General features: G+C 54.9%; 1 protein-coding gene across 1 annotated transcript; it reads right to left on the reverse strand.

The window, feature by feature from the left end:
- Positions 1–1334: 1334 nt before the first annotated feature.
- On the reverse strand, positions 1335–14290 carry GDAP1L1 (ganglioside induced differentiation associated protein 1 like 1). Its single transcript, XM_051633241.1, has 6 exons — positions 13959–14290; positions 11113–11305; positions 7780–7953; positions 5859–5956; positions 5601–5715; positions 1335–2730 (listed from the first exon to the last, which is right to left on the reverse strand). The coding sequence occupies exons 1-6, from the start codon at positions 14136–14138 to the stop codon at positions 2387–2389; spliced, it is 1104 nt and encodes a 367-aa protein (XP_051489201.1). The 5' UTR covers positions 14139–14290; the 3' UTR covers positions 1335–2386.
- Between the last annotated feature and the right edge of the window lie 2119 nt (positions 14291–16409).

The following is a 16409-nucleotide window of genomic DNA, read 5'->3' on the forward strand; positions in this document are numbered from 1 at the left end:
ACAGAATTGCTTTTCCCTGGAGCAAAGTCCTGGTAGTTTTTCATTACCATGGCAGGGAGACAAGGCTCCGTGACAGGCAGTTGCACTGGTTTAACTGATTTTTGCTTTTTTCAGTTTAGTTCAAAACAAAGGCTTGCTGTGCTCCAAAACAAAACAAATGCTTATTTTCTTCAATGTTTAGAGTTCTGTTTTGTTCCATGATTAATTTTTTTTTTTTTCAGGGTTTTTTTTCTTAAAAACCCACAACAAAACAAGGAGCAAAGTAACCAGCAGCAGCTTTTCCAAGCAGGTTCCTTCTGCCTCATTCTCCATCTGAAATCCTGGGAATTCAATGAGCATTTGCTCTTGTTCTCTTTGTGTTTCCTGGCCTTGTAACTCTCTGAATATTCATTTCTACACCTGGCGTGTGCATTTCATCTGCTTGTGGAGGTCACTAGGAAATGTGTAAGTGGGACAAGGGACAAAGGTAAAAGGATGAAATCCTGGCAGGGGTTTCATGTCTCTGTGTCTTTATAAATTCTTTTGGGGAGTTTAGTGTCAGCTGATGGACCAGATCATGTGTATTCTTACATCTTTCAGATTCAGCAAAAGGGGTGACCTTGGGGGACTCTATTACCTCCCTCTTCCAAAGGAAGCAAAGCAACTATTTATTCCCAAGTCACTGATACCTGGACACAGATTTGTACCTTCATGGGGGACGTGGGGCTGTTGTGTTTCACTCAGTACCTTGGCTGTGGGTGCCTCATATGAAGGGGCAGGTGGTGGGTCTGGGTTCTCCCACACCCATTTGAACTGTGGCCCTAATCACTGGGGGTAAGATGGGAACACAGCACCTTTGGAGCTACACAGATGATTGTATTCCAGAAGTATGTCAGGCCAGACAACTATGCCAAGCACGGCATAAATTTGTGCATTGTATAATCTCTGTGCTCATCCTTTGTAATTCCTGTTAAATACTCAAAATTCCCTGACTGGCCAGGTTGTATGAAGAATGAAAGCTCCTGGGAAATCCTTCTGCTTTCAAATACAGAAAGATAATTTTTGAGTTAGAGAAGAATGCAATTTGTGTTGCTCCTGCCATGCTTGGCATACGTTCCCGAGCCCAAGCCATGCAGCACAACTAGGGGTCACTCAGAGAACCAGCCAGAGGTGGTCCCAGCAGGTTGAGTGCTTGCAGAAATGAGTGCTTTGGAAGAGGAATACATGTGGTTTCCATGCAAGGTTTATACGAGTGCAGTACCTGAGAAAAAGCACCTGCACGTCCCTCTGCCCGTGGACGTGCTTTGAGATAAGACCAGAAGGATGTTGAACACATTTAGAAATGTGAAGCCGTGACTCCTCCCATACGGTTTATTGAGGATCTCAGTTTTCAAAGCATGAGTAGCAGTGAGGCCCGTTATTCTTTCCAACATGCAAAAGGCACAAGAAAGTCATCAATGTGATTCTGTGCAAAGTGTCTCTAAGAAAACACGTCGCGAGGAAATGACAGAGAAGAGCCCCCGATGGCAGAGAAAGCCAAAGTGCCTTCAGGAAAGTGCTGAGAAGTTCTGAAAATGGTCATACTTTTTCAGAGTCCAGTGATGCTCAGTCGGTGAAAGATGCTTTGCAAATCCGTGAAGGAAAACTCAAGAGACAGAGCAAAAAAAGCCTTAAAACAATCATCTCCTTCGTGTGCCAAAATTCAGGATGGAAGTCAAAACGGTTTCTCTCGGGAAAAAAGTGCGGCAGTGAAAGACAGACATTAAATTCTTTAAATCATAAAAAAAAGCCTACCAAAAAGTAGAAAGTGGATACATTCTAAGAGCAGCTCAATAAAAAATATTCCTTCTCATGAAAATAATTTTTGTAATGGGTATCTGAAGAACGCAAACCCACCTTGACTGTGACCAGCTACTGCCCCCTGCTCCCAGGAAAGCCTCCGAGCACGACAGCACAACACCACCTAGGAGAAGAAAGTTCCCACTACCTGCGTGTGTGACATGTGGCTAGTGAACAAACACAAACGTATAGGACCGAGTCTTTGAGTCCCATTATTGAACTTGGGCGTCGGGAAACTTCCCAGGGCTCCCATCTCTCCCCCTGGATCAGGCTGGTGCTGGAGGCAGCGGCGCTTCCTGGTGGGCAGGGCTGAGCCCCTGAACCCCTGAGCCTCTCGCTGGAGTTGAATACTTAAACCTAAAAAAGGCATTTACAAGTTGACGCAATTTGTTGCTGTTGTTGTTGTCTTATTTCCTTGCAGTGCACGTTTCTACTTCTAGACTATGGAATGTTACATTAAACAATATAATTATTCATTACCTTGCTTCAAATTTCATTACAGTTACTGAGGCTTCATCATAATTTCACACAGCACAGAGACACCAAACTAAACACCGAGCAGCCAGCACTAGATGTATTTTTTCTTTAAGTACCAGTAAGCAAAATATCCCATTCCCCCCAGAGATCCCATCAGGAAGGAGGCTCCGAAGAAGGAGGGAGGTTTCCGCTTGACCAGCCTGAAGGCGTTGGGGAGCACTGCAGACAGGAGGGTGGTGTGTATATCTCCCAAAACTTTCCTGAAGGCGAAGCGTTTTTGTATCCTGTCGAAGAAGGACTGGAGGTTGGGTCTGCTGCCATCTTCCCAGTATTTCTTTGAGAGTCCCAGAAACTTGAGGCGGTGCAGGGTGGCTCCTAACAAGACATCAGCCAAAGTAAAGACGCAGCCGCAGAGCCAGAGTTCACACTTCTGCCCTGGAGAGAGAAGGGATGAGCAGGCAGGGTAAGAAGAAACCCTTGGGATGGGCACCTGAAGGCTTGCTCAAAAGATCCACGAAGGCAGGAGCATTCGCACTGGACCTGGGGTGATTTTTCTCAGCTCTCTGATGTCCCAAGAGATCAGACCCGGCTATGGGATCTACCAGGCTATGGGATGGAGGATTTGTGGGGCCACAGAGCTGGGAATAGGAGATGATCATTTATAGCCCGCATCAAGATGCAAATTGCTATCTGCAAAATGGGTCTGTGGCCTCTCTCCCAGCTCAAGAGCAGGAGGAGATGGCACCTTCCTGTGCCCAGGAGGTCCCTGGAAATGGGTCCTTGCCCCCCCCTTGAAGGAAGATGTGGTGCAGTGACCCCTTCTGCTGTGTTAGTGCTTGGGCAGAGCAGCAGCATTTGTCCTTGGCTGCACCAGGACCTGCTTCAGGGGTGTCATATTAACTTGTCCTATTTTAGGGATGTGAGAAATCCTCAGGACTTAAAACCATTTGTTGGCTGGTCTGGCTGCTCTCCCTGTGCACTGTCAGGGAGGTCCTGCCTCTATCCCCTCTCCAGCAGTGGGGACCCTGCTCCAGGACACCAAAACTGGCAGCACATCGGTGCCCAGAGCCAGGTTTTGTGGGAGGCAGAGCTGGGTGTGAATGCTGGGTGTGAAGAAAGGCAACAAGGCACTCATGGCCCCTGATAATGGTTGACCCTGGAAATAACCCCACCAGAGAGACACCTGGGAATAAACCAAACTGTTGCTAGGCTGGAAGAAGTGGGGTCAGGCCAGGGTAGTCTTAAGCACTCTCCCAGTGCCTTCTCAAAACTGAGGAGCAGGGCTGAGATGAAGCTAAGGGAGCTGGAGGGAGGTGCAGGTAAGGAGGAACAGCAGAAGGGGCTGGCACAATCCAGACTAAGCCCCTGGCTTTGCACCAGATCCTTAATTTTGGGGCTCCCCAATGCTCTGTGGCTGTTGCATCAGGGAAGGAGAGAAGGGCATCTTTAGTGCCCCCTGCACCAGCACTGATGCTGCCGGGCTGCCTGCAGGGTCAGGCCAGGGGAATGACTGGTAATTAGCAGCCCTCGTTTGTAGCCGATTGGCTGCCTGCCTAATCCTGCTAGAGGCACAGCCCAAGTGGACAGATTGCCTGTGCCTAATTAGTCAATAAATGTTTGCAGTGACTAATGAATTGTGGGGGTGCCACAGCCAGAGCCTCCTGGGTGTTGCAGGGATGCTGTGGATGCCCTGGCTCAGAGGTAAGGGATGTAGAGCTGAGGTACCTGCTTGGATCCTGGGCAAGGAGAAAGCACACCTGGGGTTGGTGGCTTTGTGAGAACGGTGGCTTCAGGAGAGAACTTTGATCCAGCCCTAACCCTTCCTGTCTCTGGGCTTGTACCCACTGCTGATGCCTGGCCCTAGCTTTGTGGTGCCCTGGGGCAGAAGCATGGGCAAGGGCAATTTGTGCCTTTGGCCTCTGTGGCAGCTCCAGCTTGGAGCAGCCTGTCCCAGCCAAGGAATGCCTACGGCCAGGGGTCACCCCGTGCCCCTGCAGCATCTCCCACCCTCCTGGCCTGCCCTGCCTGCCCGCGTGGCTGCAGGTTGGACCAGCAGCCTGGGCTGCGTGGGAGGAGAGCTGCTGCACTGCGGATCCTGGGAAGCTGCCAATGGGCTGGTGCTTGTGCCTGCTGCTGAGATCCTGACCTGGCTGTGGGCACAGTGGGGGAGTTTGGAGGCCTGGAGCAGAGGGCAGGAGCAGAGAGGCAAGGATCAAAGGCAGCGGAGTGCTTGGGTGCCAGCTGTAGCCACCATCTCTCTGCTCCAGGCAGCCGAGAATGTCCTCCCAGGGCATCTTGTTAAGCTGAGCTCTGCTGCGTTGTCCCAGCTCTTGAGTCAGTTAATGAAGGTGCTTGTTAGAGGCAATTAGGGCAGGCAGGGTGCTGCTGAGAACGCAGCAGGGCTCTCAGTAAATCCGTGACCTGCTGCCTTGCAGGGTCAGACCTTGGCACCTCCGAGGCCCTTCGGTGCGACCCGGGCTGACGCACGGCTCCCCACGGCCAGCCCCGGGGGCAGGGGCAGCTGTGGGGCCACCCCCTGGTTGACTGTGTCTGGGCTCTGCTCCAGAACTGGCACCACAGTGCTGGCAGCCACCAGCCCTCCTGGGGCTGAGGTTTTGAGCCCTGCTGGCGGTGGGGACAAGAGGATGACGGCGTCATCCTGGGGTGATGGCAGGACAAGCGGTGCCCAGCTGTGCCCAGGCATCCCTGTCTGCCAGGCACCCAGCAGCATGTATTTGATGTTGGAGATGGCTGGTGTCACTCTCTCCCACCTGCTGGCATTTGACGCAGGTCCTGTAGAGGGTCCCAGCCCTCCAGGGCCCCTCAAATTCCCATTGGGTTTCCCTGGCCATGCTCCACTGGGATGTGCCACAGCCCCGTGGCCGGGGAGGTTCTCAGCTGCAGGACACGACCCCAGCTCTGGCTTTTGGCAGTCTGTGTTCCTCAGGGTGCTAGAGCCAGCCCACTCCTTCCTAAACCAGTCAGGACATCAGTCACTGGCAGCCCTTTCTGGGGCAGAGGGGACCTGCCACAACCCCACAGTGACTCTGGAGGTCCCACAGAGCAGCCATGAGGTAGAGGGGTCCCACTGCCCCTATGTTGAGGGCTGATGGGGCTCCCCAAAGCAGGGGTTGTTTGCCAGAGGTTAGCAACACCAGGCTGCAATGACATTGGTGTTCCCCAAAACAGGAGAGCCCAGCAGCAGCCCAGGCCCTGCTGGTGGTTGCCCAATGGGGGACATTCATCAGGTGTTGCATCTCAGCCTCATGTGGAAACCCCCCCCATAAATTCAGGCCAGTGCCTACCTTGGTACTCCAGTTTCCTCTTCTCCAGCTCGGCTTCAATCTGGTCCAGAACCATTCCCAGCTCACCAAGGATCTTCTTCAAGTAGTTCACGTTGTCGTGCTCCAAGATCTTGGCCTGGGTGGAGAGCAGGATTAGGATGGAAGGATGGACATGCATCTTTGCAATTGTGCAGTGACATAAGGCACTGGGTGCCCATGGAGGGTTTGTGAGTCATGTCCCCTCACCACCAGAGATGTGTGTAGCTTTGATGCACTTACCATGAGCTTCTTCTGCTTGGAGAGGTAGGGCTCTGATAGCTGTGGCTCCTCTTCATGGTCCAGCTTCATCAGATCAGTGCTGGCATTAGCTAAATGTCCTGGAGGGAGACAGAGAGAGGGGCTGGGGGGGCTGTGTTTGGCAGGCGTAGGGATGACCTCGTGTCAAAGCACCTCATCCTGTGTGTGAAATAGTGTGACACCAAGAAAAACACCCTGCAGAGCTGAAATGGGCCAAATTCATGGACTGCTGCTGCCATGTTGCCATATGAGTGGGTGCCTGGGGCACCACACACCCTCCCAAGGGATGTGGCTCCTCCAGCCCTCCCATCCCCTCACAGCAGGGCAGGGGGGTACAGCAGATCCCTCTCCCTGGCTCTCACCCTGCAGGTTTCAGAGGAGGGTTCAGGTCTTCATTCCTCTGCTGGCTTCATGTCCAGGAATTCAGTTTGGCAACATGAAGCCCATTGTGAGCATGGAAAGCCCTTTCTCCTCTCTCCCAGGGCACAGAGAGGATGTGAAGGGCTTTGTGGAAGGGAGGTAACAGAGGGAAAGGAGCAGAGTAAATGAAAGAGGAGAACAGGAGATGCGGAGTAACACCTTAGGGACAACATAAATTACCCGAAGCTGGGCTAATGTCTTCCTGCCAAGACCATCTGTCTCTCCCCCCTTGTTTCTTCCAACAAGGACTTGGCTCTGCTGATGTGCAGGGGTGGGAGGTGCCAGGGCTGGGACAGCAGCCATCAGCTGTCACATGCTGCCACAAAACAGTGAAACTCCCTCTTTGCCACCAGGAGCCTTGAAGCTCATACTCCCTAAGGCTCCCAGCTGGCTCTCCTGGGGCTGTAACTTGGAGGGAAGCCTGGATATCACCCTGGTTTCATCCCCCTGTTCCCTCTGGGAGAGCCTGGCCCTCAGTTCACACTCTCCTTGGGACAAGACTACACGGATTCTCCTCAGCAGCTGAGCTATCAGCTGGGCATAAGGGGATGTGTCCCACTGGCACTGGGGCTTCCCATGGACTTGCTTACATCCCCTCCATTGCGATGGCTTTGAAAAATGCCACCAGCAAGGAGGTTTGGACAGGGACATATTCCTAAGGACCTCAGCAGAGTGCTGGAGAGGGCATGAGAGGCAGATGGGGTCCATCACAGCAGCACCCTTTGGGGATGGGATGGGCTCTGCACCCCACATCTGCCCAAGGTCTGGGGGTGGAGAAGACACTTGGTAACACCAAGAAAGCTGCCTGTAGAGGGTGGCAGCAGAGGCAGGGCAGACCGTGAGAGGCACCTCAGGAACAATCTATTTCTCTTTGTGTGAGAGAGCATCCCACTTCAGAGGAACCATCTGTGATCTGGACAGCTTGAGGGGGAGGAACAGTGCTGGTTACAGGCACCATTTGGGCCCAGAGCCTTAAGGACAGGAGACACATAGGGCACACCAGTGGTTCCTAACAAGGTGACTTTTTCTGGCAAGGGACTCCCTCCAGGAGTGATCCTTGCTGTTGGGTTATATTAAGCATCGTCAATGTTTCATGAGCACTTGAAGGTCAGCTTCATAGTCTTATGCCGATTCATCCACATTCTGCAACTCCACCTGCCTGTGCCCTTCTCCCACCTCTCCTTAGAGCTGCTGGAGGCAGAGAGGACATGCAGGAGAGGGAGCAAATTCCTGTGCCCCAGAGAGAGCAGGGCGAGAAGCATGGAAGCTGGACACCCCCAGGGTTAGGAAGCCTCATACAGGGTGCCTGCAGCTCCCAAACGATCTGTGCTTTGCCATTTCCCAGCTCTGGCCCTGCCCATGTTGGTGGAAAGGGGGAGACGAGCAAGAGCAGGGCGGCTGGCCGGGCTGCAGAGCCGAACTGAGCCTGAAGGAAGGGCTGGAGGAGCTGGCCCTGGGCAGCCCTGCCGGGGAGGCGACTTACTGCGGATCTCAGCGGTCGCGTACTTTGGGATCATGGAGTCGGTGGTGAGCTCGGGGTGCAGGATGCAGCCGTGGGTGTAGGCGTCCATGGGCAGCGAGTCCAGCAGCTCCCGGTACTGCAGCACCCGCGAGTGCAGCAGGCTGCCCGGCTCCGGGATCAGCTGCGTGACGTTTTCTGGGAGAGCAACGGGGAAGGTGTTAGTGGGACGCTCGTTAGCGGCTCGTTAGCCAGGAGTCCGTCCAGCCCATCCCAATGGGCAAACCCACAGGACACGGGGATGTGCATGTCTCATTACTCAGGCCTGTCCCCCACGTCCCCAGGAGCTCAGCGTAGCAAGCCCTCAAGCCCTTCCCCTCTGCAGCCCCTGAATTTGTACACTGTGGTTGCACATCTCTCAGAGATTTTTGTTTGGGATCTCCTGAATTATACACTTTTTACACCAGTGGCAATGAGGCACCTAATTCTCTTGGGCTTTCTTGAAAATCCCATCCAAAATGGACAATCAGGGAGCCGATGATCAAAGAAGGAGCCCAGCACATCTTCTCTCCATGCTCAGCTGGTGCCTCAGCTGCAGGAACATCCCTCACCCCGGCTCACTCTGCTCCTCCTCACCTTGCTGGGCTTTACTCATCTTCTGTGGATGGCAGTTTGTATCCTGCTCTTTTTTATTACACTCTCAGCTCAAAAATACGTGGCAGATGACACCACAAGGAGTGAAATGCTGCTGTTCTCTCCCCCAAGAACATCAGGTCTGTTTGTTTGGGGGTTTTTTTATGGGATCATAAATGTTCATGGCTTTTGCAGACAGGAGTTAATAAGTAGTGAGTAAATCTTCCACTGGGACTCAACACACCCGGGTTACCCACCTGCAGGGCTCACTGACTGCTGGGGGCTGTGGCTCAGAAGGGGTTTGGCACACATGGGCAATGAGGCTCCTTAATTGAGAGCCTGAAATGACAGTTGTGCCAGTGGCAGGAGGAAGGCTGGGGGCACAGCCCAGTGCTGCCCACAGACACGCAGCTCTCCCTGCCCAGGGACAGGCAGCATCGTGCCCGTCGGCACCTGCAGCTGGGCAGGAGCCAGGGAAATTCTGGCAGCTCCTGCAGTGCAAACCTCCCAGCAGCTCTTAGCCAGGTTCGGTAGGCTCCATAAAGTTGTTCTGACTGATGGGCATCTAGGCCACTGTCCCCTGAGTGAAGGGAGGTTTTGGTAGCTCCTCCCTGCCCGAAGAGGGCTCGCTGCCTGGGCTCCAGCTCTCCATGTGGGGATTTTCCATCCAAGAAAAACGACTGGCTGAATGAAATAATAATAACTGACCTATAGCCTGCATGCTTCATCCACAGGGATCCTGGCCAGCACCCAAAGAGTGGGTGCTGAGGCTGGAAAGCATCACACACGGAGTGACTGCCCCGTCCGGCAGTGAGACGGAGCGACCACAATGAAACAGCGGGGTGCTGGCTGCCTGCTGTGTCCTCCAGCACGTCCCAGGGAGGGCTTTTGCTGGGATGGTGCTTGCTCTGCCTTTGTCTGGACCTGCACGTATGGGCTGCTGTCACAGAGTCAGCAAGTGATAGGCTATGCAAAGGTGGAATGGTGGGGAACCTCAGACGGCCAGGGCTGGGAGCTGCAGCCCCTCACTCAGGCTCTGAGAGATGTTGCCACCAGCCAAACTATCAGTGGTTTCTTGACACTGCTGGGTCATGCCCTAGGGAAAAGCCACCCTCAAAGGTGGCTTATTGGCACCATTCCCCGCTTTTCTGGGGGAAAGAAAACCGCTGTTCCTCACACCACCCTTTACTAACAGCAGATGCTCAGGATGTGTGCAAGCAGCTGAAAAAGGCCATCCTCCCAGCCCAAGGGAAAACCAAACTCAGACAACACACCTTCTTATCAAGGCATTTTGCAAGCTCTGCAGGTTTCTTCCAGGATGGCCCTCCAACCAGCACCACAGCATCCAGGTAAGGCTTTTGGCAGCCAGCTCGGGGGGCCATGGCTGGGGGCAGAGCCTGCAGCAGGGAGTGATGCCCCAGGCCCCCCTCCCTCTGCCCCAGAGCCTCCTTCTCCATCGCTCAGCAAAAAGGCAAGAACTTGTACCTGGCTGGAAAATCTCAACGACAGGAGTTTCCCAGTGCCCGGGCAGTGCTGTGCGTTTCCCCCCCTGCTGGGGACAGCCTGTTGTCACATATGCCAGACCACCTGCCCTTCGCAGAGACCGGGCAAAGCAGTGTGGGGACTTCAGCCCCACGGGTCAATGCTCCCCAGCGTCCCTTGGTCCCAGGGCTGCAGCCAGTCAGGAAAGTGTCTGTCATGCCCTGGGCTCCTCCTGATCAGTCCTGTGCCCTCTGCCCCGCTGGCAGTGAGCACTGTGCCTCTTCTGAGCAGCACCAGCAGGGCCGGGAGAGGACAGCAGCTGAGCTGGCAAGACGCCCTTGCTTGGGGAGCTATTTTGAGATGTTTTTGATGTCTCTGTTGCAAGGGGGATGGATGCTGGAGCGAACGTCGTGATGGCACAGCCTGAGCTCCCTGCTCAGCTTTGAAGCCTTCCCGGCAGAGTGTCCCAGCCTGACAGCTCACAGGGTCAGGGAAAGGAGGGCGAAGGGACATGAGTTGCTGGGCAGAGGCTGCTTGCCACAGCAGCTGTGCCAACAGCCACCTGCCAGCACCACATCAGCATCCCAGCCTGCTGGGCTGGGCCAGCCGCTGACACAGCCCTACTCCAGGGAAAAGACAAGCGTCCCTCTCCCTTCTGTCCCTTTGTGTCTCATCATCCTCCCATGGTTCCCAGCACCACAGGCTTTCTTTGACTAAGAACCTGTTTTCTCTCAAGGACATCTGTCTGTCCTGCCCATGGCTGGTAGCACAGGACCCATCAAGAAAGGGGACAGGGGCAGCAGCATCTGGCTCAAACCCACCTTCTCTCAGCGGGGCCACTTACAAGGTGTTACTGGCCTTTTTATACCATTAACTGAGGCCAAAGTACAAAGGTGGACAAACCTAGAAGTACTTCCACAGGCCATGCCTCAGCTGTGGCTCTGGTGAGATGCCACCATGCACCACAGGGTCAGGGAGAAACAGTGTGGTTTGGGAGCCTAACCCCCATGGCTGAAAAAGAGGGGACCCAGCTATGCTTCCCTCACAGCCCCTTCCAAGGGGCATCTGGGAACTTCTGCTGGAAATCCTTCATTTTCATGGGAAAATGACAAAGTCCAGGGAGAAGTTGCTGGTCTTCTGGGATAAAGCTGAAACTTTCAAGAACAAAGTGCCTGCATTTGGCAAACAGCATCTGGATCAGACCTGAGTTTCCCCCAGGACGCAGCCCACCCCTCTCCTTACCTCCCGTGAAGTTCTTCTCCATGTAGTCGATGATCTGGTTGTAGTCGCTGATGATGTTGTCCTTGTGGATGATGACAGGCACCTCCTCCCCCAGGTTGAGCCGCATGAACCAGGGCTCCTTGTGCTCCATCAGGGGCATGCTGACATCTCGCTCCTCACAGGGCAGCCCCTTCTCCGCGATGACCAGCCGCACCTGGGGCAAGACACCGGGGACACAGGGCTCAGCCCCCCACACTGAGCTGGCCCTGAGAGCCCTTGAGGCATCCCAAAAGCCCCACCACTGCTCCATCACACCCCTGACCCTCTCCTGCTGCTTCTGCACAGCCACGTGTCAGGACACAGCTCGTCCTGCAAGAAGCCAAGAAGCTCTTGGCGTGGCACAGCTGCAAAATTCAGGCATCTGAGAGGGGGGTTTCCCTTCCCAGCAAATGGGGGAGACCCAAACCCATCCTAACACTGTGGGATGATGGACCATCCTCCTGTTGGACGCTGGTGGGCCATGCAACAGGTGGAGGAGCTGAGAGCCCGTTCCTCAGCAGCAGGTGGAGGGAGGCAGCAGCTCCCCAGCTGAGAAGGATCAGTGATGCTGCTCCAGGTAAAACATAGCCCAGCACATATCAGAGGAGCGAGAGGAGAAGGAAGAGGAGGAAGCAGCTTTCCATTCAGGGAGTGCTACTGTCCAGCTTGAAGGAGGCCTGGATGTCAACTCAGGTATGCCCTACTCTCAGGGATGGGCTCTGGCTTTACTGTACTATGGGTGGGAAGGCCAAGCCTGGCAGTGTGGAGGAGCAGGAGGAGGCAGGAGTGAGGCTGGATATAGGACACTGGCCCCCATTGCCCATGGGCAGCCCTTGGAGCTCATCCTGCTGCTTTGCTCTGTGCTGGAGGTGGCATTGAATATGCACTCAGGGATGGCATTTTAGGCATCTGGGTTATAAAAATCTGATTGTTAAGAACTAAGTATGTCAAACAGGCAAAAAAACCCCAAGACCTTGGGGGAAGTGAGAAAGCCACCTTTTACAGAACCATTGAGTGAGGGAAAAGCATTTATTTCCCTTCAGCTTGCAGCAGCTAAAAATACAACTGAACAAACTTAAGCTTTTCTATCTATTTCAGAGTTCCTCGGGAATTATTCATTAATTATTTACAAGGCTGGCAAATTAGTTTTTTTCTTTTTAAAATCAAACAAGGAAAACTCTAGGTCCCTCAGCTGCAACTTGCTCTTGGCCTTTCTCCTCCCAGCTCATGGATAAACTCTGGCCAGGACCACCTATGGTATCTGTCCCCAAACTCCTGGTGCTTCCCTGTTCTGCCATGAGGAGCTGAGGCCAAAGGCCTGGCAGGAGGCAGCTGCTGAGCACGGGGCAGCCCAGGCAGGAGGGCTCAGCTCCTGGGATAATCCCGGTGCTCACGAGTGGGGGGAGCCCCTGCCAGCACCCCAAGGAGGGGTCCCAGGGTTGATGGAACCTGCCCAGTCCCTGCAGCGCCCGCACGGCTGCGATGAGGCATCTTGTGTGAAAACCCCATGCTGGCTGTAAAACTCCAAAAATCCCTTTGCAGGAAGGGCCGGATCCCGGTGGGGGCTCGGCATCCTTCCCACGAACAGCCCCAGCACCCGTGGTGGCCGAGCAGCTCCTGGGGCAGAGCAGGAAAAGCTCCAGCAGCAGCCGGGTGTGAGCAGAGCTCCCCTGCAGGGAGTTCCCGTGCAGCCCCTGCCGTGCCCATCGCACCAGCCGGTGCTCTCCCGCCCTCCAGCACACCCTCGTTCCGTGCGAATGACCCCAAAACCGAAGGTCGAAGGGGTGCCGAGGTTCTGGGGTGCCCTGCCCTGTCCCCAGCATCCCCAGCCCCGCGGCAGTGCGGTCGGTTGTAGGAAACCCCCTACACCAAGTGCCTGAGCCGCTGTTCCCAGCTGCTGCTGGCCAGCTGAGCAAGACAAAAGCCAGCAGCCAGCCCGGGGAGAGGCGGGGGAACCGGGCAGGAGCATCCCTGGCCGGTGGGGCCCGGGAGCCCATCAGTCACCCGCTGCTGGTGGAGGTGAAGCTGACCATGTGCAGCCAGCCGGCTGCAGCCAGCACCCTCCCTTCCCTCCTGCCTCCCGGTAGGAACACTCGGCCCTGCCCTTGGCCTCCCCACCGGCCTGCGGGGGGGGCTCTGTGTTCCCCTGGCCCCTCTGAATAGCCCCTTCCCCATTCAATATAGAAGGCGTGGGATCTGGGGCTGGGAGGAGAAGGTTGGGTTTGCTACACAGCTGCTGTGCTGCAAAATGAGCATTTACTATTGCCTGGAAAATGGGATTTCTGGCTGTTCAACCTTGTGAGCCTTGCCTGAAGCTGAGGCACCTCGGGAATAGGATTTCCAAGGTGCTGCTGCAATGTCAGGGGTAAATTGTCACTGCGTGCTGGGGTCTGCTCTGTGGAAGGAGCCCAGCTTGGGGGCCTCCTTCCCCTTTCCCAGCAGCTGGGTGGTCCCAGGGCCCAGCTCAGCCTTTGTCTGTGCTCCTGGCCATGGCAGAGTGGGGCTGTGAGCCAGCACAAAGCCAAGGTGGATCCCCGTGCAAGCTACAATCCCAAAGCAAAAGCAGCATTTGGTTAAGGCCCCCCCCCCAGTCCCCATCCCCTCCCTGGCAGATGCTGTTAAAATGCAGAACCACAGGTACAAAAGAGCTGTCCTGCCTCATGCTGCTGCCCTTGCTAGCCCTGGGGACGAGCCCCTTGCTCTCCCCACCATTGCATCCACCCTCCCCCGGCAAGGGGATGCCCGGGGGGGGGGGGGGTTGGAGGTGATTCTCCCCCGAGAACCCACCGAGCGATTTTTTTATTATTTTTTTTTAATTTTTTTTTTACCTTTTGTGAGCTGAAGGACTGGGTCCAGTGGTACAAAACCAGTCTGTCCTGGGATTTGAGAGCGGGGTCTGTCGGGTCCTGGCTTTCCTCCCCTTCCGTGGATTTCCCTGCGTCGGTCTCCAGCGCCGAGATGGGCCACCAGCTGCAGTTGGTGGGAGTAACGTTATTGGGAGTCGCCATGACAGCCTGTGAGCCGGCGGGGAGAGGGACGGGGGAGCGAGCGGCGCTAGCCCAGCATCACATGGGCTCCTGCCAGCAGCATCACTCCCGGGGCAGCTCCATCGCCCCGGCTGGGGCGGGCAGCGGTCGGTGGGCGCCGGGGGTCACAGGAGAGGAGGGGGACGGGGGTGAAGCCTCAGCCCGTCCCCGCTCGTGGCCGGGCTCCCACGGCAACGTGCGGGCATCGCTTCAATAGGCGGGTGTCAGCAGCGGAGGCTCCTGCTGCCTGCCTGCCTGCCAGCCCGGCAATCCGGGGCAGCTCCAGCCCCTGCGGCTCCTTAGGAATATTTGCGGCAGAGATTAGGACCTTTTTTATTTTTTTCCCCACCTGTTTAGACATGCTAGATACGTGATAAATGGCTGCATTGATGGATACTGGCTTTAAAATGTCTTGCCTGCCTTTCAGCCTTCACTGAAAGATGCACCAATGGCTCTTCAGAGGTGCTGGGTGATTGGGAGTACACACTAATTGCTGCCTAGTGGGTGTGATGCTGCCTGTCCCGGGGTAGAGCCCAGGAGCCCTCACTGTGTCCCAGAGCCCCAGGGTGCCTGCTCAAACCGGACAGGCATCTTGCACCAAAGCAGGCAGGGCTCGGGGGGAGCTGCCAGAGTTGGCAAGGTGTGTGGAAATTGCAAACGGGGTTCGTTCCTCTGCTCGGAGTGTGCTGGGGCTTCTGGAGCTGCTGCTCCCCAGGCACTACCAGTATCACCCAGAGGTTTGCTGGAAAACGTACAGGCAGCTGGTGGCTTTCTGGGCACAGTGATCCAGACATGTGGGCCTGTGCTTTATGACACTTGGCTTTGTCACACTCTATCTCCAGCAATCTGGCAGCCTGGAGATAAGTTCCCCTATATCTGCCAGTATGGGGGAGGGGGGGGTTAGAGGTAAAACCAGCCTGGCAACTTGGGTTGTAGGGGCAAGTTCTGGAGAGGATGGAGGAGAGGACTCTATGGGCACAGGGAGCCAGTCTGTGTCTTGGTGCTGTGCGAGGGCTTTGGGTGCAAACACGGCTCCTCCGTGTGTTGCTCCTGTCTCCACCCACTCTGGAGCTGGTGAGGTTGCCCCAGGTGTGGAGGGAAACAGGGGGAGGGTTTGGGAGAGCTGGCTTAAGTGGGGAAGCTGAGGCACACTTCCCCCCAAAAGCACTGGGAGAGATGGGGCCAAACTGGTACCCAGACCCATGAGCAGAGCACTTTTTTGGGAACTGGGAGGTGAAAATCCATTGGTGTCGTGATGTCCTGCTGCCGGAGGTGTGCGGGAGGGCGATGCCGGAGGGAGAGGCTGGGAAAAGAGCAGCTTGACCAAGCAGAAGCGAGTCTCTCCTGCGGATCAGTGTCCAGAAAGCCCCATCTAGTGGTAGATTTTGTGAGGCATTAGCGCCGAGCTGCTGGGAACTCAAAAACTGACGAATCGCTTTGTCCCTCTGGGTCCTGCCAGTACGTGCCACCTCCGGAGGTGCTTGTTTCTTTAGTGGGCTTTGGCTTGCTAAACTGAGCAAGGCTTGAAGGGCAGGATGGGTGCCAGCCACCTTTAGAGGTGCCCTGACCTTGTGTGACCTTGTCACCACATCCAGCTCTCATTCCCAGCCTTCCTGCCTGGAAAGGTGTCAATGCTGGGCTGACCCCATAGCTGGGATGCTGTGTGGACAGACCAGGTGGCATCAGCAGAGCCCTGGCAGAAGGTGTTATTGGGTCAGGACTGCAGGTGCTGGAGGTTTTGGAATGCACAGTCTGGGGTGCCTGGTCTCAGAGCTGATGCCAGCACCACAGAGGAGAAGAAAGCAGGTGGCTGGAATTGGTCACAAGACTTTGCAGGCACAGAAGCACCTTCCTTGTTTTAGAAGGAGGGGATGGAAATCAGGCTGTAGAATCAGCTCCATTGATTTTTTTTTTTTTTTTTTCCAGGTGGCCTGATGCAGCATCTGCCAGTGTAAAGCTTAGATAGGACTTGGTTTGGCTTCTGTAAGGTGAGGAATACATTTCATTGATCCAGCTCCTCCAATATGGAGGTAGGTACAGGGCAATGTGTAAAGTGACACCAAATTGAGAAGCTGGTTGCATTTAGTTTGAGAGCATGAGGCAGTATCATGGTCTAAGTAACTGCATAACACTTGGGAGCAACAGAATAGTTTGTGTTATGATAACTTAAGTTGGATTTATTTGAACTTTAAATCTCAACTTCCTGGATTCGTAAATTTTAGGGATGATTAGAATGAAATCTACAGAGATCTA

The sequence above is a fragment of the Apus apus genome, chromosome 15, assembly GCF_020740795.1.
Source record: "Apus apus isolate bApuApu2 chromosome 15, bApuApu2.pri.cur, whole genome shotgun sequence".
NCBI lineage: Eukaryota > Metazoa > Chordata > Aves > Apodiformes > Apodidae > Apus > Apus apus.

Coding starts and splice junctions, on each gene's coding strand:
- GDAP1L1 (XM_051633241.1), bottom strand. CDS start 14,138: ATGGCGACTCCCAATAACGTTACTCCCACCAACTGCAGCTGGTGGCCC. Junction 7,954..11,112: donor GGAGAAGAACTTCACGGGAG/GTAAGGAGAGGG, acceptor TTGCTCTCCCAG/AAAACGTCACGCAGCTGATC. Junction 2,731..5,600: donor GAGGAAACTGGAGTACCAAG/GTAGGCACTGGC, acceptor TTCTCTCTCCAG/GGCAGAAGTGTGAACTCTGG.